Consider the following 27,961-nt stretch of genomic DNA (forward strand, 5'->3'; position numbering starts at 1 on the left):
CCCCCTTTGTGCCGCCCTCCCTCTGACTCCTCCCCCTCCCTCCGGGAAGGTCACCTTAGGAGCCGGAGGCCAAATGAGCATGCGTCTTGCTGGCTGCTACTGCGCACGCTCGCTTTGCCTTGCTCCGCCTTCCCTCCTCCGGCCGGGATCCGAAACCGCCTCCGACTCGGTGGCTCCCGCGCGGCTAGCGGGTCCACGGGGGACGCCGGCTCAGCGCCGCGGTGTTCGACGGGACGTCGGCAGAGAGCGACCTCGGGGTTAAGGGGTGGGGCTGACGTCAGGAGCCAAGATGGCGGCGGTGGTCGCGGTCTCCTTGAGGCGCCGGTTCCCGGCCACCGCGCTCGGTGGAGCGTGCCTGCAGGTGAGCCTGGGTCCCGCGGGAGTGGAGAGGCGGGAGAGTTGCCGAGGCTGCCCGGAGTTGAGGGGGCCGCGGGGAGATGGAGGCGGCCAGGGCAGGACCTCCGCCCACCTGCGCGGGTCTTGATTTCGGCTGGGCGCGTCGCTCTCCGCTACGCTGCGCCTCCCGACAGCTGGTGTCAAGGCGGAGTCGACTTTTTAGAGCTGTGGAAGGAAAAAAGTTCAAAGAAGGGACTTGAATTGCTCAAGGTCACATGGCAGGCGAGCAACCTTTGGAACCAGAATTTAATTCAAATATTTGGACTCCAGACCCTTTTTCTGCTACCAAACTACAGCCTCCGTGGGGAAGAGCGACCTGCGGAGAGTCGGGGGCGGGAACTGGGAAGCCGCTCAGGGTACAAGGTGCTTGACGACGTGTAAAGAGAGACCAGACTGGGATTGTGGGGAGAGGTCGGGAGTTCCTTACACCAGTGGCACCCAGGTGTTTATTTGCCTGCAAAGGGTGCATAACAGTACCTGCCCCGCAGGGCTGGCATGAGATAACGGTGGTGAAGAGCTTAATGGTGTTCTCCTTAATGTGTGCAGCGATAGGTTTTCCCACACCCCTGTATCGTCATGGAACTGCACACTTCTGATCTGCATTCCGAATGGCAGAAGGGGAAGGGAAATCGCCCCTAGGTATTACATAAGGAGCGAAGGATTTACAGATCACAAGTCTGCATCCTCTTCTGGGCTCCTCAACACCTCAGTACTGCAGGTGTGGTGGCACATCTGTACTCCTAGCAACTCAGGAGGCTGAGGCTAGACGATCGAAGTTTCCAGGCCAGCCTGGGCAGCTTAGTGAGACCCTGTCTCAAAGTAAAAATAAAAAGGACGGGGAATGTGGCTCAGTGGTTAAGCACCCCTGGGTTCAATCCCTAGTACAACAACCACGACAAAAAAAAAGTTATGCAACAAGATCTATTAACTCCTTTTTAAAGATTAGAAAACTTTTTAAAGATTTGAGGGCTGAGGCTGTGGCTCAGTGGTCTGAGGCTGTGATTCAGTTGTAGAGTGTTTGCCTAACATGCATGAAGCACTGGGTTCGATCCTCAACGTGACATAAAAGTAAAATAAAGATATTGTGTCCACCCAAAACTAAAAAATAAATAATGAAAAAATATTTGAGAACCCAGTTTGTTTGTGTGTTTTGTTTTGGGTGGTGTTGAGGATTGAACCCAGGACCTTGTACATGCAAGGCAAGCAAGCACTCTACCAACTGAGCTATATCCCCAGCCTGAGGCTCCAGTTTTATTTGCCAAAAATATGACTGCCAAGAACTTGTAAATCCAGGCCAGTTGGTTAACATAATACCTGAAAAACTCCTTAGCATAGATCATGGCTCATAGTGTACAAGAAATGATAGTTTTTTTCCCCCTCTTGCATTTGTGTGACAATCTCAAGTGCCTGCGGTGGCTGCGTAGGTAGTACATGTTGCGTGTGCTCTATGTGAACTTGGGCAAGTCATTCACTCTTCACATCTTCTTTCTGAAAAGGAGGGTTAGGGAAAAAGGATGCCTACCAGAGCCTCGGGCCTATGTCTTCTGAGCCTTTAATTGATGATTCAGAATGATCTTGTTTACTATGTTCCTTTTATAGTTGCTGAGGAAGCAATTAAGTTTTGAGAGCCCTGCCAATGAGAGTGAGTTCAAAAGCTCAGGCTCTTCTTCCGCCCAGGGACTGTAGAAAAGGCTGGTTTCATAGGTCAGTGTTGTGATTCAGGTGACACCTTTGCACTGCCCCCTCAACAGAAATACAATAGGTCTCTCCCCTTATAGAAGTGCACATTTATACTTACAAAAGCCACCTCAGAAGAATCCAGTAATGAGTTTGCTATGTTTCTGTGGGTCACAGGTTTAGGTCTGAATCTCATTTTTGTGTAGTATGTACCACTGAACCACAACTCTGCCTGTGTTGAACTGTAATATATTAACTGTTGTTAATGTTGCCTTATTTCTTCATCTAGACTATGAACTCCTGTAGGGCAGGAACCACCTGTGCATCTCATTGTTCCTAGAACTGGCAGGGCTTAGGATACTTATCTGCCAGTCAGAATAATGCAAAGTCTGAAAATGTTGTCAATATTGAATAGCAGAAATTATTTTCTAGGCTGTGCTAGGAGCTTGACCCACCACACACACTTATTTTATGTGGATATTAATACTACTCTCCTCTTTATAGAGGAGGAGCTAGAATCAGAGAAGTTAATTTGCTGGAAAACACAAAGCTAGCAGATGGTAAAGCTTGGATTTGATCCAGTCCCACTCACCTTTCAAAAATAAGCCTGCACCTTGTGTTTTACGCAGGCTTATCTACATTCAGACCTCCTTGCCTTCCTCCTCTCCATTTCCCAGCCGCCTTCTTCTGCTTCCACATCATTATCTGTTCTGCCCACCTCTCCAGGCCTGTTCCCTGAGGAAGCTTCCTAGAGGAATAGCAACTAGCTTTCAGTGTGATCCAGAATTCATCCTCCTCCACAGTTCGTTTCAGTCCAGTTGTTGATTACCTTGCTTAAATTGTAAACTAAGAAGTTAATCTCACCCAAGATTCTCTAGAAATGTACTCTCTGCCTTAAATAGTCACTGGTCTTTCAAATGAAGGTAGAAATGGTTTCAGTCTTCTCCCATTGTGGGTTTATAGTAGAAATTGCTGGGAAGGTAACCTCACACTCTGGCCCACTTCTCTGCCTCTGCCCACACATGCCCTTTCCTCCTGTCGCCATGGCAGAACTAGCAGCACTCCTCTGGCCAGCCCCTCACACCTTCCCAGACCCTGTCCTTTCTCATTTATTAAGAGGTGCCTCTCTAGTAATTCTCCCCTTTCCTGCATGATCAGTTTGTCCTCTGTCAGAACATTAGCCTCAGCCCAGGGGCATGCTGCGATTTCTCGTGTGTGTGTGTGTGTGTGTGTGTGTGTGTGTGTGTGTGTCTGTCTGTCTCTAGCTGCCAGCCTGGAGTAACTGTTGGAACCAGAATTCAAATTCAAATTCAAATATTTTTGGATTCCAAGCTTTTTTTTTTTTTTTAATATTTTTTTAGTTGTGACACAACTACAACTTTATTTTATTTGTTTATTTTTAATGTGATCCTGAGGATGGAACCCAGGTCCCCGCACATGCTAAATGAGTGCTCTGCCACTGAGCCACAAGCCCAGCCCCTAAGCCCTTTTTCTGCAACCAAACTGTAACCTCTGTGAAAAAGAGAGCTCTGCAGAGAATTTCTCAAAAGAGATGTTTAAATGTCCAAGATTCACCTCCTCCCATTTTTTTCTCAAACCAATAGTAGTCATGACTTCACTGAAATTACTTGCATTTAGTTCACATGACCTCCCCATGTTAAATCCTGTCATTAGATCTTAGTTCTCATATTTTATCTAAAGCATTTGTCACTGTCGTTCCCACCTCCTCAAAACACTTTTGCAGACTGGGGTTGTGACTGAGTGGTAGAGCGCTTGCCTAGAGTGTGTGAGGCCCTGGGTTCGATTCTCAACACCACATATAAATAAATAAATAAACAAGTAAAGGTCCTTTGACAACCTGGCTCCCAGTCTCTGGGTTTTGTTTGTTGTGTGTTTGCAATCTTTCTTCTTCTTGTGGTATTGGGGATGGAACTCAGGACCACTGAGAAAACCCTCCCCTACCCCCCCTTTATTTTATTTATTTATTTAAATTTTTTTTTTTTTTTTTTGATACTGAGTCTCACTAAATTGCTGAGGCTGGCCTCAAGTTTGTGATCCTCCTTTCTTCGCCTACTAAGTAGCTGGGATTACAGGTTGCACCACCTCGCCCAGTTTGGCTGTCTTTCTGTCTCCTTTTGCTGATTTCCCATCATCACCCAACCTCTGACCATAGAGCTCAGCCTTTAGGCCTCTTCTCTATAGATCCTTTCTTGGGCTTTATAGATACGACCTTCCTATATTTGGCGATAACTCCCAAATTTATGTCTCCAGCCCTGACCTGGGCCCAGGTCTCCAGTTGCAGGTGGCCACTGGGTTATGTTCTCAAACCTCCACATGTACATCTAATAGTACATCTGGAACTTCCTCTCCCAGTCTTGCTCCCTTCCTACCACACACATCTGCCTGCTCCTCGAATCTCAGCTGGTATGCAGCTCAGTTCTTCTGCTTAAACCCATAACTATTCCTCACCCCCAGTCTGTGAACAAATTCAGTCAGCTCCGTCCTAAACTGATCACTTCTCAACACCCTACAGCTGCTGGCCTGGTCTTTGCCACCATGGTCTCTTGGCTGAATTTTACATCTTCTCCCTATCTTACTTCCATCTTTGCTGCTCTATGGTTAATTTTCAAAATAGTAGCCAAAATGATCTTTCCAAAATTTAGGTCTGATAGTGTCATCTCTCTGCTCAGAACTTTCAATAGCTTCTTATCTTACTCATGATAGAAGCCAGCATCCCTACAGGCCCCCCATTAACTGCCTGATCTTGTCTGTATTTGTCCCTGTCACTCACCCCGTTTGCCTTACTGTCGAGTTCCCAGCGACTTAAACACTCAAACCTGCCCACTTAGGGACGCTACCTTCCGTGTTGCACACGACTAAAACGCTCAGGGGTCGCTTCAGGGGAACTGGGCTGCGCTAAATAACAACGCGCGCGCGCTGACCCCTTTTATTAAGGAGAAGCCATTCAAATGAAGCCAGAGGTCAGTTTTCAAGGGGCTGAGTCTAGTCTCATGACGTCTTCTGTCAGCAGGTTGACTGACATCTAGGAAGGCCACACCCAAGGGCAGAGTATTAGAAGGGGACACACAAAGGGCGTTTCCATGGAACATTCTATCCCAAACAGGGCAAGGAGTTAATATCACAAAGGAACAGGCGAGCATAGCTCAACCCATGGGGCTGCAGGAAGGCATTATTTCTACCCTCAAGATCGGGGCTACCGTCTTCGGCTACTTAAGAGTAGCCAGATCATGGGGTGCAGGGGGGGGGGATGACCGACAGCACCTCAACCAATCAGGAAAGGAAAAACACTGGTTACATGACATGGCGGCCTCCCACACCCTACACTAGCCTGTTGCTCCTCCAACCTGTTCCCACCTTGGACTTTGTACTCAATGTCCCCTGTGCCTGATTTGCTCATCCCCTAGATGTGTCTTTGATTAGCCTCTTCACCTTCAGGTTTAAATTGTTACCTTTTTTTTTTTTTTTTTTTTTTTAAGAGAGAGTGAGAGGGGGTTAGGGGAGAGAGAGAGAGATAATTTTTTGATATTTATTTTTTAGTTCTCGGCGGATACAACATCCTTGTTTTGTATGTGGTGCTGAGGATCGAACCCAGGCCGCACGCATGCCAGGCGAGCGCGCCCAGCCCTTTTTTTTTTTTTTTTTTTTTTTTAACTGCCACCTTTTAAGATACATCTTTTGGGTGAAGTCTTTCCTGGCCACCTTATTTAGAATTGTAGCCTCACAGCCAGGACCCCGTACCCCTTCCTGTTTTCCCCCTCTCTGCTCTTGTCGCTGCCTGATATACTGTAGATTTTGTGGATCCCTCCCCTAGTCACTGTGTAAACCTGTGAAGTTGGAATGTGTGTCTGTTTTTAACTTCATTCCCAACAACCAGAATAGTCCCTGGAACATAGTAGATACTTAATAATTACATCATGAACAAATAAATGAATAAAAGTTTGGGGCTGGGGCTGGGGCTGTCACTACAGTGGTAGAGCACTTGCCTAGATGTGTGAGGCACTGGGTTTGATCCTCACACCACATATGAATGAATAAATAAATAAATAGACAAACAAATAAAATAAAGGTATTGTGTCCATCTACAAGTAAAAAGTATATTTTTTTAAAAAACGGCTGGGCGCGGTGACACACATCTGTAATTCCAGCAGCTTGGAAGACTGAGGCAGGAGGATCGGGAGTTCAAAGCAAGCCTCAGCAAAAGCAAGGCACCAAGCAACTCAGTGAGACCCTGTCTCTTAATAAATACAAAACAGGGCTGGGGATGTGCCTCAGTGGTCAAGCGTCCCTGAGTTCAATCCCTGGTATCAAAAAAAAGAAGGAAAGTGCCTGAGCCAGGTACTGCTTAGCATCTTACTGACTGGGTGATGGCAGCACGTGAAAGGCCCTGGGTTTAATCTCTATGGGGGTTTCATGGTACTGAGGATCAACTCAGGACCTCCCACATGCTAGGCAAGTGCTCTTCTGAGCCACATCCCAGTGCTTTAAAATATATATATATATATTGTTTATTGGTATCAGGGATTGAATCCAGGGATGCTTAACCACTGAGCCACATTCCCAGCCCTTTTTATTTTTTATTTTGAGACAGGGTCTCCCTAAGTTACCTAGGGCCTCACTAAGTTGCTGAAGCTTTGAACATGCAGTCCTCCTGCCTCAGCCTCCTGCGTCACTGGGTTTACAGGTGTGCACCACTGTGCTCTACAATTTGGTAGTTTTATTACTTTGTCAAAACCCATCAAATTGTACACTCAAAATTGGTGAATTTTATAAGAATGAATTATGCCTTAGTAAATCTAACCAAAGCAAAAGGCTAAGGGCAATTAAGCAAGCAGAGTTGGCTTGGGGGGCTGGGATACAGCCCAGTGGAAGCACCTTGCCTAGCATATGTAAGGCCCTGGTTCAATCCCCCTTACCACAAGGAAAGAAAATAAGGTTGGCTGGAGCTATTATTTTCCGTTCTTTCCTCTTTTTACTTTCTGTTAAGTACCACAAGGTGGCATCAGTCAAATATTCATGTCTTATTAAATGGGATTCCTAATGAAAAATGTACTTTTCTAGACACAACTTTCCTTGTGTTAGTACATTAACCAGTTTTGTGATAAGGTAAAACCTAGCTTTCATTTTCACTTTTTCTTCTTTCATACTGAAAGCTGAAATTCATGTTTTCAAATTAACTTTAGTTAATTGGAGGCTTTATCAGCAAATAGCAAATATCTTTTTATTTTTTGTAATAAGTTAACCTTTGGAATTTCTACTTTTTTTGACAGTTTATGAAAGAATTATGAAAGGATTAGCTGGCCTGAAGTATAATCTGCATTTTTTAAAAAAAAAAATTGAGGATTTAATTTATAATTGATAGTGGGACTGACAAGATCCTCCCCTCTCCTCCCTATCCCTGTAGCATAAACTCAGCAAAACTTAATGTGGCCTCTGCTTAAATGGGAGAGTTTCAAGCACTGCAGATTGGGGACAGCTTAGCTACTGAGTTTTAAAACTCCAGCATTTTGTCTTGATAACTGCAGTAGCTTTCTCACTAGCTTCTCCAGGTCTAACCTGACAAATTCTACTTTCAAAATTTTGTGATACCTTTAAAAAAAAAAAAAGTTGATTATGTCACTGCCTTTTTAATCAAAGTTCTGGCTTCTCATTGCCCTTAGGATAAAATGAAAATTCAGCTTAAGGCTGGGCATAGTGGCGCATGCCTGTAATCCCCGCAGCTGGGGAGGCTGAGGCAGGAGGATTATAAATTCAAGGCCAACCTCAGCAATTTTGCAAGACTCTGTCTCAAAAAGGGCTGGAGATGTGGCTCAGTGATTTAGTGCCATTGGATTCAGTCTCTGGTATTTACAAGAAAAAATTTTACTTCCTCAAATCTGCCACTCCCCGTCCTTCCCCAGGCCACCGGCCTTCTGCTCCTCATACTGCACCATACTGCCCACTGCAGGCCTTCAGGTGTGCCATTCCCTCAGCCAGAGCACCCCTTTCTCCTAATCCCATCTGTGCTTAAACATCATTTGATGAGGCTTTTCTGATCTGTTACACTGGTTTAAGTCCCTCCTGTATCCCCAGGGCTCCCTGTAGGATCACACTTAACACTTTCCTGTGAATATTTCATTTCACACTTGTTCACTACAAAGCCAAAGTTCAATGAAGATAAAGGTGTTTGGGTTTTGTTTGTTTAGGGGGTTTTTTGGAAGTACTAGTGGTTGAACCCAGGAGCATTCTTCCTCAGAGTGATGTCCTCAGCCCTTTTGTTAAAAATTTTATTTTAAGACAGGGTCTCACTCTCAAGTTGCTCCTGCCTCTGTCTCCCAAGTAGATGGGATCGCAGGTGTGCATCACTATGCCCAGTAGCTTTCTCTTTTTTAATAAGTGCTCTGTCCCCAGCCCCCAGTACCATGCCTGGTATATCACAGGTGCTTGGGATGTTGGATAACTGTGCCTTTCTCAAGAAGGCTGTGTATGAGTGATATGTGGATTTAGATTCAGTGCTGTAGTTTATTGTGACAGCTAAATTGAATTATCTTGCTTTTTGTTTCCTGCTTCCTGTGAACATTTTAAATTTGAGGCCTGCCGAGGGGCCCAGACAGCTGCAGCCGCAGTTCCTCGAATTAAGAAATTTGCCATCTATCGATGGGACCCTGATAAGACTGGAGATAAACCTCATATGCAGACTTATGAAATTGATCTGAACAAGTGAGTATCTCTATGCTTGCTAGGTATTTGATGGAGGAAAGGGATTGGTTTTGGTTTTGTTTTTAGTAGGGCTGGATACTAAACCCAGGGCCTCATATGTGCTAAGTACACACTTCTGATCTGTACCATCAGCCCAAAAGAGAGCTCTTGATTTGGTTCAGGAACATGTTTTTCACACCTTGAGGACTTAAAATTTTGATATCAGACATTTCCAAAATCTATTATCTATTTTTAAAACAAGAATTGAGGAGGCAGCATGTTATGGCGCAGTGGTAGAGCACTTGCCCGCGTGCATGAGACCCTAGATTTGAGTTCTAGCACAACAACAACAAAACAGTAAAAACCAAGAATGAGGTAAGTACTTGATTCAAAAAGATAACTAGCAAGAAACCTAACCTTTGCAAAAACTTTTTTTCCCCCAAATTAAAATGTTAACAACTTTCTAGAAATACTGGTACAATTGACTTTTTGCATAGTGATTGAATTAGCATATTACCAATTTTAAAATATTAAATGTGCTGGTTATAATTCATCTTTCTGGGCTTGTGTAGTCTATAGTAATGATAAACTTGAGAAATTGGTAATATAAGTCCAGCTGGAATTGTAGTAGGTGTGGTTAGAATATTAACAATGATATGGTCTAGGCACAGTGGTGCATGCCTATAATCCCAACAGCTCAGGGGGCTAAGGCAAGAGGGGACTACAGGTTCAAAGCTAGCTTCAGTACTTAGCAACGCTCTTTTTTAATAATTATTTTTAAGTTGTAGATGGACACAATACCTTTATTTTATTTTATTTGTTTATTTTTATATGATGATGAGGATCAAACCCAGTGCTTCACACATGCTAGGCAAGCGCTCCGCCACTGAGCCACAACCCCGGCCCCAGCAACACTCTGTCTTAAAATAAAAGGGCTTGGGATGTGGTTCAGTGGTTGAATGCCCGTGGGTTCAACCCCCTGATACCAAAAAAAAAAATCTGGACCTGTGTGGTTTTCTGTGGCTTTTGGAGACAACACCACCAAACTCAGTGGCTTTAAACAACATAAGTATGTTATCTTACAGTTTTATAGGTCAAAAGACAGGTATGGGTCTCATCAGACTAAAACCAAAGTGTCACAATTTATAGGAGCCATATTGTGGAACCAGCCCAGGCGTTCATAGTGGATGAACAGATTAAGAAAATGTGGTATATGTACATAATGGAGTTTTATTCAGCCATAAAGAAGAATGGAATTATGTCATTTGCAGGAAAATGGATGGAACTTAAAAGCGTTATGTTAAACAAAATAAGCCAAACTCAGAAAAGTTCAGGGTTATGTGTTTTCTCTCATGTGGAAGCTACAGGAAAAAAGGAGACCAGTAGACTAGAGGAGGGGACCAGGAGGAGGAAGGAGGGAAAGAAAACATCCTAGAACAAAACTGACCAAATTACATTGTTCTATTGTGTCTGTTATGAGTATGTAACCAAGACAGTACAGTGAACCGGACACGACTTTCCTGTGTTCATATGTGAATACACGACCAGTGTACTCCATCATTACAACCACAAGAATGGGAAGTTAGACTCCATGTGTGTCTGATATGTCAAAATACATTCTACTGCCAGGCATGGTGGCACATGCCTGTAATCTCAGAGGCTCAGGAGGCTGAGGCAGGAGGATAGAGAGTTCAAAGCCAGCCTCAGCAAAATAGGGCTTGGGATGTGCTCAGTGGTCGAGTGCCTCTGAGTTCAATCCCTAGTTAAAAAAAAAATATATATATACATATATATATAAAAATATATATATATATAAAAATATATATATATATGTGTGTGTGTATGTGTGTGTGTGTGTGTTCTAGTGTCGTGTATAACTAAAAAGAACAAATTTTAAAAAAGACGATTAAAAAATGTAACCAGCAAATCCCACTATTGTGTATAATTATAACACCAATTTTTTTAAAAGGTAACTAGGAATCCTACAAAGAATAAAAATAATATAGATAAAAACAAATTTAAAAAATATATGATGTAATAACATGTCATTGAGTACTAGTAGAAGCTGGGTTTACCTTTGGGTTTTTTGTTTGGTTGGTTTGGTTTGGTTTTTGGCACTTTGGCTTAGAAATAGCTATTCTCCAGCCTCAGCCTCCTGAGTTGCTGGGATTGCAGGTAAGGCCCTAACACCCGGCTGGTATTCTTTTTATGTTTAATATTCTCCATTTATCTTGTTGTACTTACTATTTGGGAGATTTTTAATTTTTTCTTTTACTTATTTGAATAGAAACACTTTGCATGCTAATTGTACCAATTTAAAAATATTGTCTAAAGTAAAATTAAGTTTTCATTTCTAAAAATGAAATATGAAGTGAAGGTGTGGCCCTCATGGACAGTGCAGCCGGAGTGGCCCCGGCTCTGCGCAGCCTCCCAGGCTCTTCTCCTTCCTTCTGGATGTGGGGGTCCCACCATGGAGCCTGGGGCCGCAGTGAACCAGTGGGCCCCTGGAAGTGCCCTCCAAGGCCCAGGGACAGCACCAGGCAGGACAGGGAGAGCTGAGTGTGAGGAGTGGACCTGGCCTGGAGACCTTTTGGAGCCGAAAGGAAGCCAGACTTGAGGCTTCTTGTGGCTTGAAAATACCAAGTAAGGAATCCATGTACAGGACGCTGGAAATTCGCAAAGGTGAACTGCTTGAGACTGAAAGGCACGGAACAGGTCTGCTTTCCTAGTTCTCATCAAGAAGGTGGCTTCAAAGGCAACGATGTGACAAGAAGACCAGTGGAAGTCTCCATAGGCAGTGGCCATAGAAAAGGTACACTTCAGAAGAGAGTTGGAAGGAAAGTGTGTCCAAGGATGCCCTCAGAGTGGAAGGACTTTATTCATGTGCATCAGACTACTCGAATAAATAGCAGGTGTGCCAGTGCCTGGATCATGAAACGTGTGTGAAACGGAGCTCCTGCGTGTAAGATACCTACACTGGGAAGGAACCTTCCTCCAGAGCTCAGCACTTGTTTCCCACCAGAGGATCCACAGCATGAGAAACCTTATAAATGCAGCAGATGTGAGAAGAGCTCTGTACATATGGCATTTATGGCTGGAATTTTGGTCAGAGCTCTGTTTGTCCACTAGTGAAGTCACACAGGGAGAACCTATATCTGCATAGCGAGTGTTATAAATGCTTTAGTTCAGATACTCACTTCCTAAGGCACTGACGCTCTCACATCATGAGAAACCACTTAAGTGTCTGGATTGTGACAGGCTTTTAGTGGGAAATCAGATCTTCTTAACCACTAGAGAACTCATCCTGCTGAAAGGCCCTGAAAGTGTAATAAGAGTGAGGAAAGTTCCCAACATTGTTAAGCCTTCATCATTACATAAAAGAATTTGTACTAGGAGAAGCCCTATGTGTGTGGTGCCTATGAGAAAGGCTTTGGCCAGAAATCAGACCTTACTGTGCACCAGGGTCCACACAGATGAGAAGCCCTGTAGATGCTTGGAGTGCATGAGGAGTGCCAGCCTCATTAGGAACCAGGCAGCCCACACTCATGCTTCTAAGTATTTCAGTATGAGAAGTTTAGCTGTAGCTGAGATCTTACTGTACATCAGAAAATTCACATGGCAGAGAAACCACTTCAGTGGCTCATGTGAAAGTGGCTTCCTAGTTGTGAACTTTGTTGCCGGACAGAAAATGAGAACTCTGGAGCCACTTGTAAGTACAGCGTATGTGATAAAAGGTTCACCACAGCTCAGCCACTGGTGAAAAAACGTGTGGCTGTAATGTGGGTGAGAAAGCCCTTGAGTTCAGCCCTTCCCTGCATCAGAAGCCTCACAGGTGTCTTGACCAGACAAGTTAATTCTAAAAAATATATTTATAGCTGGGCATGGTGGTGCACACCTGTAATCCCAGCAACTTGGGATGCTAAGGCAGGAGGATCACAAGTTCAAGGCTGGCCTTAGCAACTTGGTGAGACCCTGTCTCAAAACAAAAAATTAAAAAGACTTGGGAATGTGACTCAGTGGTAAAGTACAGCTGGATTCAGTCCCCAGTAACCTGCCCCTACCCAAAGAAGAATATTTACACATCAGAGACTTCATTAAGATGAAGAAGCCTAGATAAATCTCAGACTTTGATGAGAGCTCAGACTTCAGAGGGGAACAGAGAGCCTGTAGTTATAGGAAGCATTAGAATGCTTTACCCAGAAAGCTGCCCTAACAGCCACTCCAAGGAAAAACCACGGATGCCCTGAAGTTTGGAAAACCCTTAATCTGAGCTCAAACTTCATCACCCACAGGAGAGAGATAAGTAGGAAACCTTGCACATGCATTGAGTATGGGAGAACTTTCTAGCACTGTTCAGTCCTCATTGCAAGAGAATTGACACCAGAGGACAACTTTTTAAATACCTTCAATGTCATCAGAGCTTCAGACTGTTTGTTCATCTCATTGGACACCGGAAAACCCACCTGGAGAGAAACCCCAACAAGTGTGGAAAGAAGCTTCTAACAAAACTCTGACTTTCTTACCCATCAGAGAAGCCATACTAGTGAAAAACTGTATATTTGTCTTCAGTGTAGCAAAAGATTTACCACTGAGCCACATCCCGGCCCTTTTTATTTTTTATGTTGAGTCAAACTTGTGATCCTCCTGCCTCAGGCTCCCAAGTTGCTAGGATTACAGGTGTACACAACCATGCCTTGCCAAAGTATATTTTTGACTGTCAATGCATAAATTCATTAAGAAGTAGAATTGGTAGCACTCTTCTTAAATAGACAAAAATTGTCAAATATGTAACAACTAAAAATCCTTAGCAAAATTCAAAGAAATGGAAATTGTGCAAGCCACATTTTCTGACCATAATACAATAAAATTAAGAATTCATATTTAAAAACAAAATCCTAACTGCCTAGAATTTATAACATATTCTTTCAAGTAACTATTTGATTAAGGAAAAAAAGTTTAAAATTTTTCCAAGTACTTAGAAAATAAAAACATTGCAAATCAAATCTTATAGTATGTGGCTACAACTAGAAAAAAAAATTAAATGATTGGGTTCACTTCCAATTATAGTATAGTAGCTCTCATCACACTAACTCCAAATAACAACTATGTACTGCACAAAATAGCAGAAACAACTACCAGGAGCACTGGAAAGTGACCAGCAGTGGGCACTCAAAGGTAGGGAGCTGACCATTGGAAGAATGCAGTGGCATTAGGAGAGTTACATGCTTTTTGCCCAAGAGTAGGCCCAGCTGGCATGGGGAGTGTGAGAACTAAAACTAGAATGGAAAACAAATTCAATAACTTGACAACCAGAGGATTTTTCATCACAACTGGAGAATGGAGAAATCCTAAAAAGAGGAAAACCATGGAGAAGGAACCCCAAATTTTGTTCATGAACTCTGCCCAGATCTTGAGTTCAGTCATATTAATTATCTGTTAAAACAATAAAATATATGTATGTGTGTGTGTGTATGCGCGTATCAGGAAAACAATACATATCTCTTATAGCTATTTTTCACAAGACAAAATAGCACATAATTCAGAATTGCTAACTGTACAAAGAAACAGTGAAACATGACTCATATTTAAGAAAAAGATAATGGGTGGTGACTTGGGGACTGAATGTTTGTCTCCCAAAATCACATACTGGGGCTGGGGACATAGCTCAGTTGGTAGAGTGCTTGCCTCTCATGCACAAGGCCCTAGGTTTATCCCCAGCACCAAAAAAAGAAAAAAAAAATTGCATACTAAAGCCCTGCACCCCAATGTGATGGTGATTGGAGATGAACCATTTGAGAGGTGACTAGGGCTTGATGAGGCTGTAAAGATGGAGCCCTTAAGATTGGCGCCCTTGTAAGAAGAGATATAAGAGAGAGATTTCTTATCTCTCCAAGCACACACTGAGGAAAGGCCATCTGCAAGCCAGGAAGATGTCCTTATGAGAAGCTGACTGTGGCATACCCTGATCTCAGACTTCAGCCCCAAAAACTACAAAAAAAGAAGTTTTTGTTGCTTCAGCCACCCAGTCTAGGGACTTGGTTATGATAGGTGGAGACCAGCCAGGAAGCAACCCAGTTGTTGAACTTAGCAGACAAGAATTGTATAATTAGGCTAAAAAAAAAAAAAAAAAGCTCGTAATGAGATAGGAAATCTCAGCAGAGAAATGGAACTATTGAAAAGGCCAAATAGAAAATCCAGAACTAAAACAATACAGTACCTGAAGTAGAAAATTCTCTGGTTGGCATTAGTAGCAGATTGTAATTCTCAGTAGGGAGATTTACTGAACTTGCAAATAAATAAAAAGAAATTATCCAATCCTAAGAGGAAGAAAGACTTAAAAAAGAAAAGCACCTCAGCGGTCTATAGAACAGTGTTAAAAAGTCACATACATGTAACTGGAGTTCCAGAAATAACAGAGAAGAATGGGCAATTGATAGCTAGAACTTCCCAAGCTTACAAAAGACACAATTTATATATTAAGAAGCTTAGTTAATCCCAAATAGGGTAAATAGAAAACTGCACCCAGATCCATGATATCCAAATTGCTGAAGATCAAAACTTAAGAGAAAATGTTGAAAGAACGAGAGAAAAATATCACATTGCATTCAGGGAAATAAGATTAACAATTGCTGACTTCTTATCAGATTCTCTAGAAGCCAAAAGACAGTGACGTGGCATCTCCCAAGTGCTAAAAGAGAAATAGCCAGAAATTTGTCTTCAATGGGAGTAAGAATGATAGTAGAATGAATCAGACATTATTACCCTATGTGCGTATATAATTACATGACCTGTGTAACCCTACATCATGTGCCATCAAAAGAATGAGTAACTGTACTCCACTTATGTATGATGTGTTAAAATTCTTTCTACTGTCATGTATAACTAATTAGAATAAATTTTTTAAAAAAGATCCTTCAAGGGGCTGGGGATGTGGCTCAAGCGGTAGCAAGCTTGCCTGGCATGCGTGTGGCCCTGGGTTCGATCCTCAGCCACCACGTATAAATAAAGATGTTGTGTCCGCCGGAAAAAAAAAAAGATCCTTCAAGATGAAAAAATGAAGACAGTTTCAAATAAACAAAAAGTGAAAGATTTCAGAACCAGAAGACCTACCCTCCATAAAACATAGGAGGAGGGCTAGGGTTGTGGCTCAGTGGTAGGGCACTCACCTAGCATGTGTGAGACCCTGGGATCTATCCTCAGCACCTCGTAAAAATAAATAAAATAAAGGTATTTTGTCCATCTACAACTAAAAATATATATTTAAAAAAACCATAGGAGGAGATTTATTCAAACTGAAGAAAAATAATACAGGTAGAAATTCAAGTATGAAGAACACCAAATGTAATAAATATATAGATGAACACATTGAATTTTATTAAAATTGATGGTGACTAAAAATAAAATTATAACATTATATAACAGATATAATGCATATGACATAGTTTAAGGGCTGGAAACAGGAAGTAAATTGGGCCTAAAAAGTAGAAGAGTTCTTAACATTATATAGAGTGGTAGAGTATTATAAATACACTGAAAAGTGAGGAAATTAAAGTTCATTTCTAAAAATATTTAATCTAAAAATATTTCCTTAAAAGAAGGCAGAAGGGGTGCTGGGATTGTAGCTCAGTGATACCTCCCATGTGTGAGGCATTGGGTTTGATCCTCAGCACCACATAAAAATAAATAAATAGTAAAAATAGGTATCGTGTCCATCTACAACCATAAATAAATAAATAAGAAAAAGAGAAGAAGAAAGCAGAAGGCTAGGTGCAGTGGCGCACCCCTATTATCCCAGGTACTTGGAAGGCTGAGGCCGGAGCATCACAAGTTCAAGGCCAACCTGGGCATCCTGTCTCAAAGTAAAAAACAAAAGGGGGCTGGGATATAGCTTGGGTACAGCACCTCTGGGTTTGATCCAAAAAAAAAAAAAATTGAAAGATAAAATTATGAAAATATTTTTGTCTGATCTGAGAAAGTCAAATGAATGATAAATATATCCAAGTATCTCAGATCATGTTATGACCAGGTAGGGAGTTTTGAACTTTCATAAGTACAACTGAGGTTTTTCTATTGTCAGATGTGGTCCCATGGTATTGGATGCTTTAATCAAGATTAAGAATGAAATGGATTCTACCTTGACCTTCCGAAGGTCATGCAGAGAAGGTAAGCATTTAATTCCCTTTAGGCCCCGACATTTATGTTCTGGCTCTCCCGAGAGGTTTGGGCCGACATGAAGCAATAGGGAGCCATCCCGGAAGCAGTTGCTGCTCTGCCGTATGACCTTGCTGCATGTCACCTTTCCTTTTCTCATGTAACTGAATTGAAATTTAGACCCTGGGGCAGGTTCCAGTTCCTGAGTTTGCTTTCCCTCAGGAACTTTCTTTCGCTTGGTCTCTGTTAGCTGCACACACCTCAGGGATGAGGGGGCATGTGCTACTGGCCACGCGCACTGCCGAGCTCACTGCTTAGGGAGTGGTGGCGGGCTTCCTGCTGACACCTGTGCACACCTGCGCTTGTCTCCCAGGGTGATGCACGTCCTCTTGGCTGCCATCATTGTGTGTGCACAGTAGGCATATGTGGGAGGCCAACCTTACACGTGACTGAGTTACACTCCCTTACACTCCCCGGCTGGGTGCTGTGGCTCTCTTGGGTGCGAGGGTCGGTGTCTTGCTACAGCCCCATGGGTGAAGCTACGCTCACCTGTTCCTTTGTAATATAACCCCTTGCCCTGTTTAGGATAGAATCTTCCATGGAAGTGCCTTGTGTGTGTGTCCCCTTCTCTTACTGTGTCCTTGGGTGTGGCCTACCCAGGTGTCAGTCAACCTGCTGACAGTGGACATCATGAAGATACTCAGCCCCCTGAAACCTGACCCCTTGCCTCATTTGAATAGCTTCTCCTTGATAAAAGGGGTCAGCGCGTGCTCTCGCTCTCTCTTTCTGTGGACCCTTAAGGTCAGAGGAGCCATCACAGCGACCCCAAAGAAAAAGGTATCTGTGTCTCTTGGTGGTTATTTCGTGCAGCCCAGTTGGCCCAGTTTGACTGGAGTGACCCCTGAGCATTTTATTCGCAAGAATAGAAGCCCGGCAGGCATGCTCTAGATTGTTGGGGCAGCGTCTCCCTTGGTCTGGTGACTTGTACTGCTGGTGCCATGGGAGCTGTTGAGACAGTGGGAACACCAGCATTTCCTACTTTAAAATGGCTATATGTTTATTTTATATATTACAAAAATATAATTACTAGTGATAGTATAATAGGCATACAAATGTGGATTTTTTTAAAGTAGAACTTGAAATGACTCAAAGAGAACTAAAAGGGTTCTCAGATGTGACCAGAATTACACACGGTGCTGTGAAGACTGGCCCTGGTGAACACGGGCCAGGCTGTGGGCCAGCTGGTCTGTGCACTTTAGGTGACACAAAGAGATAGTGTTGCTATTTACCCTGACAGACAGATGAGGTGTAGGGACTTCTCTGAGGATACACAGGAGTCAGCCAAGGCCATCAGACCCCAGGCTGCACTCGGGTATTCACTGGGTACATTAGTCAGTTTTTGTTGCTGTAATGAAGTATTTGAGAAAATCAGCTTAAAAGAAAAAGGGTGAAATCCTTGTTGGCTTACGTTTTCAGTCCGTGTCATCTCGCTCCACTGTTTCTGAGCCTGTGGCGAGGCTGACATCACAGTGAAAGGTAGTGGCAGAGGAAATCACCCACCTCGTGGCGGTGGGAAGTGAGAGACAGCGGCTAGAGCCCTTGTGCCTCAGTCAGTCCCCCGGAACCCCACCTCTGAACACTTCTTCCCTGGAGACCAGACCTCCAACACGTGGGCCTTGGGGGTGCGTTCCAGATCCCAATCCCGGGCTTGGAAAGCAGGAGGCAGCTGGTTCCCAGCACTTGTGCTGCTTGTCGTGTGGCCATGAGGGTGAGCCTTCACCTTGAGATAACCAAGACAGTGTTGATTAGCTTCATGGACTTAAGGGCCTGAGCTAGCTTTCTTCCTAATACGACCTTCCCAAGAGAAAAAGCCAGTATCAGTGTCACAGGAAATAAGACCAGGCTAAGAGACCTCACTTGTCAAGGTCCTTGGTTGGCATGAGATTTTGTGTGTGGTGGGATGGGGGGTTGAACCCAGGGGCCCTCCATCACTGAGCCACATCCCCAGACCTTTTTATTTTTATTTTGAGACAGGGTCTCGCTAAGTTGCCCAGGCTGGCCTCGAACTTGTCTCCTGCCTCAGCCTCCTGAGTAGCTGGGATTGTGGGCATGCACCTCCGGGCCTGGCTCGGCATCTTATCTTGCTTTGCTTTGCTTTGCTTTGCTTCAGCTCGTTCTGCTTCTCCTTGAAAAGTGAGTGTTCAGTCAGTACGCGGGGTAGAGCTCAGAGCCACCACTGCGCTACCTGTTGTGGCACAGAGAGTGGGCGCGCTCTCTCGGTGATCTGTGGCGAGGCGTCAGCTTTGAGATGACCAAGACCGTGTCGATGAGCTTTGGGCACTGCATCTGTTAGAATTTAAGTTTGTGCCTTAAAAAAAAAAAAAAGAAAAGAAGGCGGCCAGTTTTTCTCTGAAGATACATGACTCTTGGGCTGGATTGTCGCTCAGTGATAGAGCATTTGCCTGGCACAGAGCCCCGGGGCTCAGTAAAGGGGGCACGACTAGCATGGAGCTGAGGTTGATATGGGAACTGCACGGGGCCAGGAGCACCCCGGGCCCCACTGACCCTTTGCAGAGCCGTCCTCACTGTGTGGCTTCTAACCTCGAGGTTGCCACAAAATGGTTTTTGGAGCTTCAGCCATGAAATCCACCTTCTAGACAGGAAGGAGGAGGAAAGAGGAAAGGCAAGAGATGTCCCAAGTCGGTGCTGCTCCCCGTGGTAGAGCAGTGACGGCCCAGGAGAAAGGAGCTGGCGCCGGCCTGAGTCTGGGTCTTCCCCTCAGGTATCTGTGGCTCCTGTGCCATGAACATCAACGGAGGCAACACGCTCGCCTGCACCCGCAGGATCGACACCGACCTCAACAAGGTCTCAAAAATCTACCCCCTCCCGCACATGTACGTGATCAAGGACCTCGTTCCCGTGAGTGGCCGCAGCTCCTTCCTGGGTTTGCAGGGGGCGTGTTGATGTGAGTGGTGCGATCAAGTGTTCAAAGCAGCTGTTTTTCAGTTTTTATAGCTACTTTCCAATCAGTCCAGGTAGAGCTGGGTGGGACTGTATTCCTGTTATGGCAGGAAGATCACCATGTCCCCAAAAGCATTGGGAAACCTCCCAGGTCTGACACAGTGTGGCCTGTTCAAGTTTAATTAATGAATTTTAATGGCAAAAGATAAATACCTAGAAAATCCTCTAGCAGCTCATTTGGTAAGGATTGTTTGGGAATAATAGGGCATAGGTCCCAGAAATGCAGAATTTGGCCATAACTACAAAGAATTTGGGTGGAAAATGCCAGCTGGGAAAGCAACAGTTGTTTGAATTTTACTCCTGCTCTCCCCCCTCCCCTCTATTTGGCCTTTGGGCCTTTGCTGGCTGTTTGCAAGGGCAGACAGGGAAGGAAAGGACCTTGGCAAATTCTCAGAAAGGCAAGGGACAGATTTTCTAACTGTGCTTACACTGTGACACTGTTAGTTTGCTTTTTGTCACTGTGAACCAAGTACCTGAAAAAAACAATTTAAAGGAAGAAAGGTCTATCTTGCTCACTCAGTCACTCTGCGGCTGGCCTGATGTGAGGCAGAACATCATAGCAGAAGCCCATGGTAACGCCGGGCGTGGTGATGCACACCTGTCATCCAGTGGCTCTCGAGGCCGAGGCAGGAGGATCAGCAAAAGTGAGGCACTAAGCAACTCAGTGGAACCCTGTCTCTAAATAAAATACAGAATAGGCTGGGGAAGGGGCTCAGTGGTCAAATGCCTTGAGTACAATCCCTGGTTACACCCCCACCCCCACCCCCCACCGCCAAAATAACTTGGTAGAGCAGAGCTCTTATGATCCAGTCACTTCCTAAAACTCCACCTCTCAACATTGCTGTGCTGGGGACCAAGCTTTCAACATGACTCTTTGAGGGACACTTCATAGCCAGACCGTAACAGTGACCATTTCTCCTTTTGTGACCTTTGTATACGTTGGTGTCCAGGAAGAGCCTGACTTCTGCTGTCTATTACAGAAAAATAAGTGGTGTCCAAGAAGCAAGGCGAGGGGGAAACTGAGAAGTGATGGTGTCATCTGATCCTTTTCTTCTTCCTCCCCCTTAACCTCAGGATTTGAGCAACTTCTATGCACAGTACAAGTCCATCGAGCCCTACTTGAAGAAGAAGGATGAGTCCCAGGAAGGCAAGCAGCAGTACCTGCAGTCCATGGAAGATCGTGAGAAACTGGTCATTGGTTCCTACTAATTGTCTTGATTCAGGGGGTTCATTGCAGAGTTGTTTGTGTGACTTGGGGGAGTAACAGGGGACGATGCAAACCATTTAGCGCATTGTGGAAAAAAAATTTAAGGGCATCTGGCCCAAGTGTTTAAAGTCCTTCTCTAAGGGCCCATGTGAGCCTGTGAAGGCCCAGAGTGAATTGAAGAGCTGTTAGGCCCATGCCCTGCCCCTAGGGTAGGTGGCCAGACATTTATCTTTTTTCAGAAGAAACCAATATGTTAAGTGGCTTGAGCCAGACATGGTGACACACCTCTGAAATCTCAGTGACTTGGAAGCTGAGACAGAAGGATCACAAGTTCAAGGCCAGGCTCACCAACGTAGTAAGGTCGGAAGCAACTTGGCAAGACTCTATCTCAAAACAAAAAATAAAAAGGAATAGCGATGTGTCTCAGTGGTAGAGTGCCCCTGGGTTCATTCCCTCGTACCCCCCACCCCCCCCCCCAAAAAAAAGTGCCTGGTGTTTATAAGTTAATAGCTGAAGCAGGGATGAGGTCTCACTGTGAGGAAATATATCCCATATGCCTGGTTGCAGTCCTACTGTCACCACCAACTTAAAGGTGCAGCTAAACGTTAAGGGCAGAAGTGGAATTAGCGCCCTCGGTTCTTTCCTAACCCCGACTCGGGTGGTGGGCCGTGGGCTCTGGCTACTGTTCCTGCAGACCGCCTCTAAAAATTTTAAACAGGAGAAGCTTTCAGTCTCTTCTTCTGTGCTTTTGCCCCTGTCAGAATTCTGATTTGCACCATTCACTGCCTGCATTTTGGTGGAGAGGTGGGGTGGGAAGGGGACAGATAGAAACAGCCCTAGCTGCGGGAGACCGAGGCCACAGACTGCCTCACAGTCGCTGCTCTGAACAATCTCAAGAACAGGGCCTTATTCCTTTCTGGGTCTCTAGACCGTGGTGCACAGTGTTTTATTAATGAGTATTAGTTGTATAAGCCGGGCATGGTGGTAGCACAACCTGTAAGCCCAGATACTCAGGGGACTGAGGCAGGAGGATCACAAGTTCAAGGCCAGCCAGCCTCAGCAACTTAGCAAAGCTGTTTCAAAATAAAAAAGGCTAGGGCTTGGGGACACAGTAGAGTGCTTGCCTTGCATGCACAAGGCCCTGGGTTTAATCCCCAGCACCACAAAAAAATAAACTAAAATAAAAAGGGGCTGGTGTTGTAGCTTAGTGGCAGAGCACTCCTGGGTTCAATCCTTAGTACCACCAAAAAAAAAGCAAAAAGCTGGGTGGAGGGACACACACCTGTAATACCAGCCACTCTGGAAGCTGAGGCGAAGGATCAGAAGTCCAAACCTGGGCAACTAGGGAGACCTTGTCTCAAAACAAAAGAGGGCTGGGATTGTGACGCAGTCGCAGAGTACTTGTCCAGCAAGCACAAGGTCCTCAGTTCCATCCCCAGGACCACAGCGAAGTAAAAAATTGTTCTAGGAATGAATAAATGATTTTCACCTTTCATGTCCACTCCTGAGAGTGCCTTGTTACTGGGGCGCAGCTCTGTCCACTGCCACTTCTAACTGCCAAAGAGCCTTGCACTTCCCCCAGCCCCTCTCTCCCAACTTGTCATTTCATGTTCCCAGTTACATCAGCTGTGCTGAGGGTTTCACCAAATTATTGAGGCTGGCCTCAAATTTGCAGTCCTCCTGTCTCAGCCTCCCAAGTCATTAGAATTACAGAGCCTGACACATACTAGGCAAGTGCTCTACCACTAAGCTACATCCCGAGTCCTTTCTTAATTTCTTAATTTCATTTGAGTCTTGCTAAGTTACCCAGGCTGACCTTGAACTTTTTATCCTCCTGCCTCAGCCTCTAGATTACATAGAATTTCAGGTTCATACTATCGTGCCAGACTCACCTGTGTTCTTAAAAAATTCCTTATTGTGGACTGGGGTTGTAGCTCAGTTGGTGGAGCGCTCACCTAGCACGCATGAGACACTGGGTTTGATCCTTAGCACCACATAAAAAATAAAATAAAGGTATATGTCCATCTACTATAAAAAACATTTTTAAAAAAATCCTTGTCAGGGACTGAGGTTGTGACTCAGTGGTAGAGCGCTTGCCTATAATGTGTAAGGCACTGGGTTCGATCATCAGCACCACATATAAATAGATAGATAGATAGTCCATCAACAACTAAAACAAAAAAAAAGATTTTTTTTTTAAATTCTTGTCGGCGTTAATCCGACAGTTTGTGCTACTCTAGGAGTAGATACCTTGTGCTCTTCAGCCGTCCACCTCTGTTGAATGGTGAGATTGCTTCTAAACTTTTATTAGAAATAAGGCTCGATTAATATCTTTATCCTTCAAAGTCTGCCCAAAATTTTCAGTTAATTCTTTTTACAGAGTTTTGCTTGGGTGGGTTTAAGAGTCTGACCCCACCTGAGCTTAGCCTCTCTGACCTTAGCTTTCTGGAGCCCAGGGGCCAGCCTGCACCCCTGCACCCTCCTGAGTCAGACATGACCGCCGCTGTCTCCCCTCCTGTCCGCTCTCACCTCAGTGTCAGTGTGTCCCTTTTGTTTTGCTGCTTTTAATCTATTTTGTTTCTAAAATCAGAAAGTGGCCTTTTAGGATTTCTTGGGCAGCTTGAGCCTGTGTGGCAGCTGATGCCACAAGAGAGCAGGGATGCCAGGGACAGAGCTCTGGATTGCTCCTGGCTCTGCTGTGTGTGCCTGGCCGCAGCAGGCCCCGGCTGCCTCGCCTAGCCTGGTTCTTACCTGTGAGTGGCAGTCCGCTGTCCCCGCCTCACAGGCGCTGTGCTCCTCAGCTGGGCCCCAGGTAAAGCATGGAGCCCGGTCAGGGTTGGCTGGAACTGAGGACGAGGTTGGGATGCCCGTGGTCTCTGCCAGGCCAAGGGCAGAAGCGCGGCACTGTTTTTAACTTCTGCACTCTCAACTTGATGCTAGGTAGTAAGTTTATTCAGGTCTTTGTTGATTTTTTTATATCAGTGAAGGATTCTCGTTTATTAAAGGCTCAGTGTGCTCATACTTGAGATCCCTGGGCTCTAATCAGGTGGATGTTTGTATCTAATTACAAGGCCTTTTTATTTTAACCTGACAAATCTCTACACACACTCCTTAGGTTTTGCCAAGAATATTCACACCCCTTTGTTCATGCCCTGACCCCAACATCACACTTCATCACTAATGACACAGTGTCTTCTGCCACCAGGCCCTGACTGCCCTTTCTCTCCTCACAGGACGGGCTGTATGAGTGCATCCTCTGTGCCTGCTGCAGCACCAGCTGCCCCAGCTACTGGTGGAATGGAGACAAGTACTTGGGGCCCGCAGTTCTTATGCAGGTGAGTACCCCTCCCCTGCCGCAGGAGCGAGCGAAAGTCGGACTTCTGGAAACGGAAGAGGACAGGAGATTGTTGCGAGGCCACCGTTCTGAGGGGTAGGATGGTGTCCGTGGACAGTCGGCACACAGGGTGATTGACTTCGTGGGTCACTGGCTTTCAGTGACTCTGGGCCTCACGTTGACACGCCTTTACACTGAGCCACACTCATCATCTGTTTTATAAAAGTTTTGAGACAGGATCTCCCTAAATTGCCCAGTCTGGCCTTGAATTTGCAATCCTCCTGCCTCAGCCTCCTGAGTCACTGGGATTACAAGTGGGCACCACTGTGCCCAGCCCACAGACTCTTAACTCAAAAGATAATTTCATTTGCCCAGAGTGGTGGCACATACCTGTGATCCCAGCAACTCCAGAGGCTAAGGCAAAAGATCACAAGTTTGAGGGCAGCCTAAGCAAATTAGCAGGCCCCTAAGCAACTTAATGAGCCCTGTCTCAAAATAGAAAAGGGCTGGGGATGTAGTTCAATGGTAAAGCACCCCTGGGTCAAATCCCCAGTATCATTCCTAGATCAAATAAGGTAGGTGAGGTTAGGTTAGCTTAGTGGGTGAATGGGGCTGGGGACGCAGCTCAGTGGTGGGCCACCCCTGGGTTCAATCCCAAGTAACTGAAGGGGGAAAAAAGACAAGTTCACATTTTTTATTTTCCTGCATAAAGAGCTGTGCCTGGCTGTGTGACTGCAAGAGCAGCATTGCCGCGGGGCCTGGGAAGCTGGCGTGGGCTGCTCCCACCAGAGCACCTGAGCTGCCGGGAACCCCAGAGCTCTCGGTGGTGCCACTGGAGCAGCCCAGGACCATGTGGCTGATCCACTTTTACTTTTCTGATCTCTGGCTGCTGGGGTGGATATAGGAATTGAGAGAATCAACAAATGGGACAAATATTGTCTCTAGACAGGTCTGTTAAGTCATGGGTTTACTCAGTGACAGAGTCTGGCACAGCTGGGTGCTGTGAAGACAGATTAAAAGCATGTGCCACAGTCCCCACCCTCACTAATTACGATCTGGGTGGGACACTGTTGAGCAGCATGAAAAATAACGAGGAGAGCTGACGCCCAATAGCATATAATTACCAGGGATGAAAGGCTCCTGGGGATCACCCCGCAGGGTGGGAAGAACTTGGGAGCCTTTCTTGAAAGATGGCAGGAATTAAAGAGTGCAGGGTCAGAGCATCTGGGCCCAGAGGAGCCCCTTGGGGCCACCAGAGCGCTGCTCTGGCTGCTAAGGTGACAACTCCGCTGATCTTCCCCTGGCTTCCCAGGCCTATCGCTGGATGATTGACTCCAGAGATGACTTCACAGAGGAGCGCCTGGCCAAGCTGCAAGACCCCTTCTCCCTGTACCGCTGCCACACCATCATGAACTGCACAAGGACCTGTCCCAAGGTATGCGGCCGGTGCCTCTCAGCCCCCCTCAGGAGTAGCTGTGCGCATGCGCAGGCCATGGGCAGAGAGCAGACCTGGTCAGTGGAGATGGAGAGGCTCCAGAGTGTCTGTGGCCTCAGCCAGAGAGTCCCTCGGGCACTTCCAGGAATAGGCTTTACTTATAGAGGATAAAGACCTTGGGGGAGTCAAGTGCTGTAGGAGTCCACAGGCAGGCACCTACAGTCAGCTGACTTCAAGGACCCAGAAGTGGAAGCCATCAGAACAGGCAGCTATGGGCATCAGTCCCTCCCCACCTCCCCTCCGGCTCCAGCCCGTTCCCCTCTACCCCGCAGAGCTCTCTGGCTCAGAGCTGCAGTTCTCTGTGCCTCGCCCCCTCTTCTTCCTGCTGCCTTCGGCTCTCCCCAGCCTGGACTCCACCTCACCACGCGCTTGGCCTCAACCACTGCCTGTCCTCTCAGAGTTTCTGAAAGGGCTTCGCGTGGCCCAGCTTGGCTTCATGCAGCCCACATCAGACAGGGCGCCAGCTGTGATGGGCTGCCCTGGGATCAGCTGCCAGCGCTGGTCCTGTGGTTCCAAACACAGCTGCCTAGAGCCAAGCCCAAGGGAAGAGCAGTTTCCCTCACAGTCACAGTGAGCCCGGAGACAGCCACGGGGACAGTCCCGGGCAGCCAGGGAGCTGTTAAAAGATTGCAGCCTGCCCGCCCCAAACACACGTCCAGTTGGGCAATTTCCTTGTTTCTTGCCTGGAAACCACTGTGTTCCCAGCAGCCCCACCCGGGCCTCGGGCCTCTCTAAGCAAACATCAGGACAGCTGTAGGGCTGCGGCCATTGCCATGTCGCCCAGGCTCTGCCCCAGCCATGAGTGCTGCGGCCAGCGTAGTACAGGTGTGTCCTTCGCTTCCTTTCTCGTCACACTCACCTGAGGCGTTGGGGATTATTCCCTCTGCGTGTACGAAGTGTCTTTCTTCTTTTTCTCTTAAAATCTCCCCCTACCCGCCCACCTTCCTTTCTTCTCGCAACACTTTTTTTTTGTTTTTGTTTTTTGTTTTTTTTTTCTTCTCGAAACACTTTAATTTCAGGGTCAGAGTTAACCTAAATGAGAGGGCTCACCGGGCACGGAGGTCAGCCTGCGTCCTAGCAACTCGGGAGGCTCACAAGTTTGAGACCAGCCTCAGCAATTTAGTAAGGTCCTGTCTCAAAAAGTTAAAAAGGCGGGAGCCAATTTCAACAGTGATGTGCCCCTGGGTTCAGGCCCCAATGCCAACAAAATAAAAATGAGGAGGCCCTCTCTACCCTGGCAGGCCCTTGTCTAGTTTTCCACACTCTTGCTGTGTCCTTCCAACGTCTGCGAAGCTGGCCTTGGTGGGGGGGTGCCTCCTGCAGAACAGAGGTCATGGCTGCACTTGAGGCAGGACTGTGGTGTTGGAGGTGTGTGACTCAGGAGGTGTGTGAGGGTTAATGGCGCCTCCTGGGCTGTCATGTGCTCGCGCCTGCTGCTGCTGCTGCTGGTTCGCTAACAATGGAAAGGACCTGAAAAGTTGTCTGGCTAATATTGACACTGGCCTGTGGTCTGAGAAGGGACACTGCCCTGGTGTCTTTGGGCTCTCAGTGAGCATGACTGTGCCCTGTTGGCCCGCTAGAGGGGCCTCCTGGGAGGACACAGAGGAGCTTAGCCCAGAACTGGGCTGTTGGGAATTAGGCACTGGCCTTCCCTGACTCTGGGCCCACCAGGGAGGCGCCACCAGGGTCTCCAGGGTCCTCCCATCCCCCTCACTGACTTTGTTACTGATTTTCCTTTTTTTCCTCCTTTTTAAGGGTCTGAATCCAGGGAAGGCTATTGCTGAAATCAAGAAGATGATGGCGACCTACAAAGAGAAGAAAGCTGCGGTTTAGCCGTATCCCTGCTGAGCGCAGCTTCTGACCAGCTCAGAGCTGAACATGGCTCATATCTAACTTGATTTCCTTTGAAGGTCTTGATTTTCCATGAATATGGCATGTATAATAAAAGTTATAAGAAATCAGTCCTGGTCTACTTCATTAATGA

The 27,961-nt window shown here is 45.9% G+C and overlaps 1 protein-coding gene across 1 annotated transcript; it reads left to right on the top strand.

Moving 5' to 3' along the window:
* Positions 1-178: 178 nt before the first annotated feature.
* Positions 179-27,938, top strand: Sdhb (succinate dehydrogenase complex iron sulfur subunit B). The gene is made up of 8 exons (XM_076861179.2): positions 179-361; positions 8,663-8,790; positions 16,847-16,932; positions 19,703-19,839; positions 21,016-21,132; positions 24,382-24,483; positions 25,795-25,917; positions 27,733-27,938. Exons 1-8 carry the CDS (start codon positions 290-292, stop codon positions 27,808-27,810), a joined length of 843 nt encoding a protein of 280 aa, XP_076717294.1. The 5' UTR covers positions 179-289; the 3' UTR covers positions 27,811-27,938.
* The last annotated feature ends 23 nt before the right edge of the window (positions 27,939-27,961 follow it).

The sequence above is a fragment of the Callospermophilus lateralis genome, chromosome 7 (assembly GCF_048772815.1).
Source record: "Callospermophilus lateralis isolate mCalLat2 chromosome 7, mCalLat2.hap1, whole genome shotgun sequence".
NCBI classification, from domain to species: Eukaryota; Metazoa; Chordata; class Mammalia; order Rodentia; family Sciuridae; genus Callospermophilus; species Callospermophilus lateralis.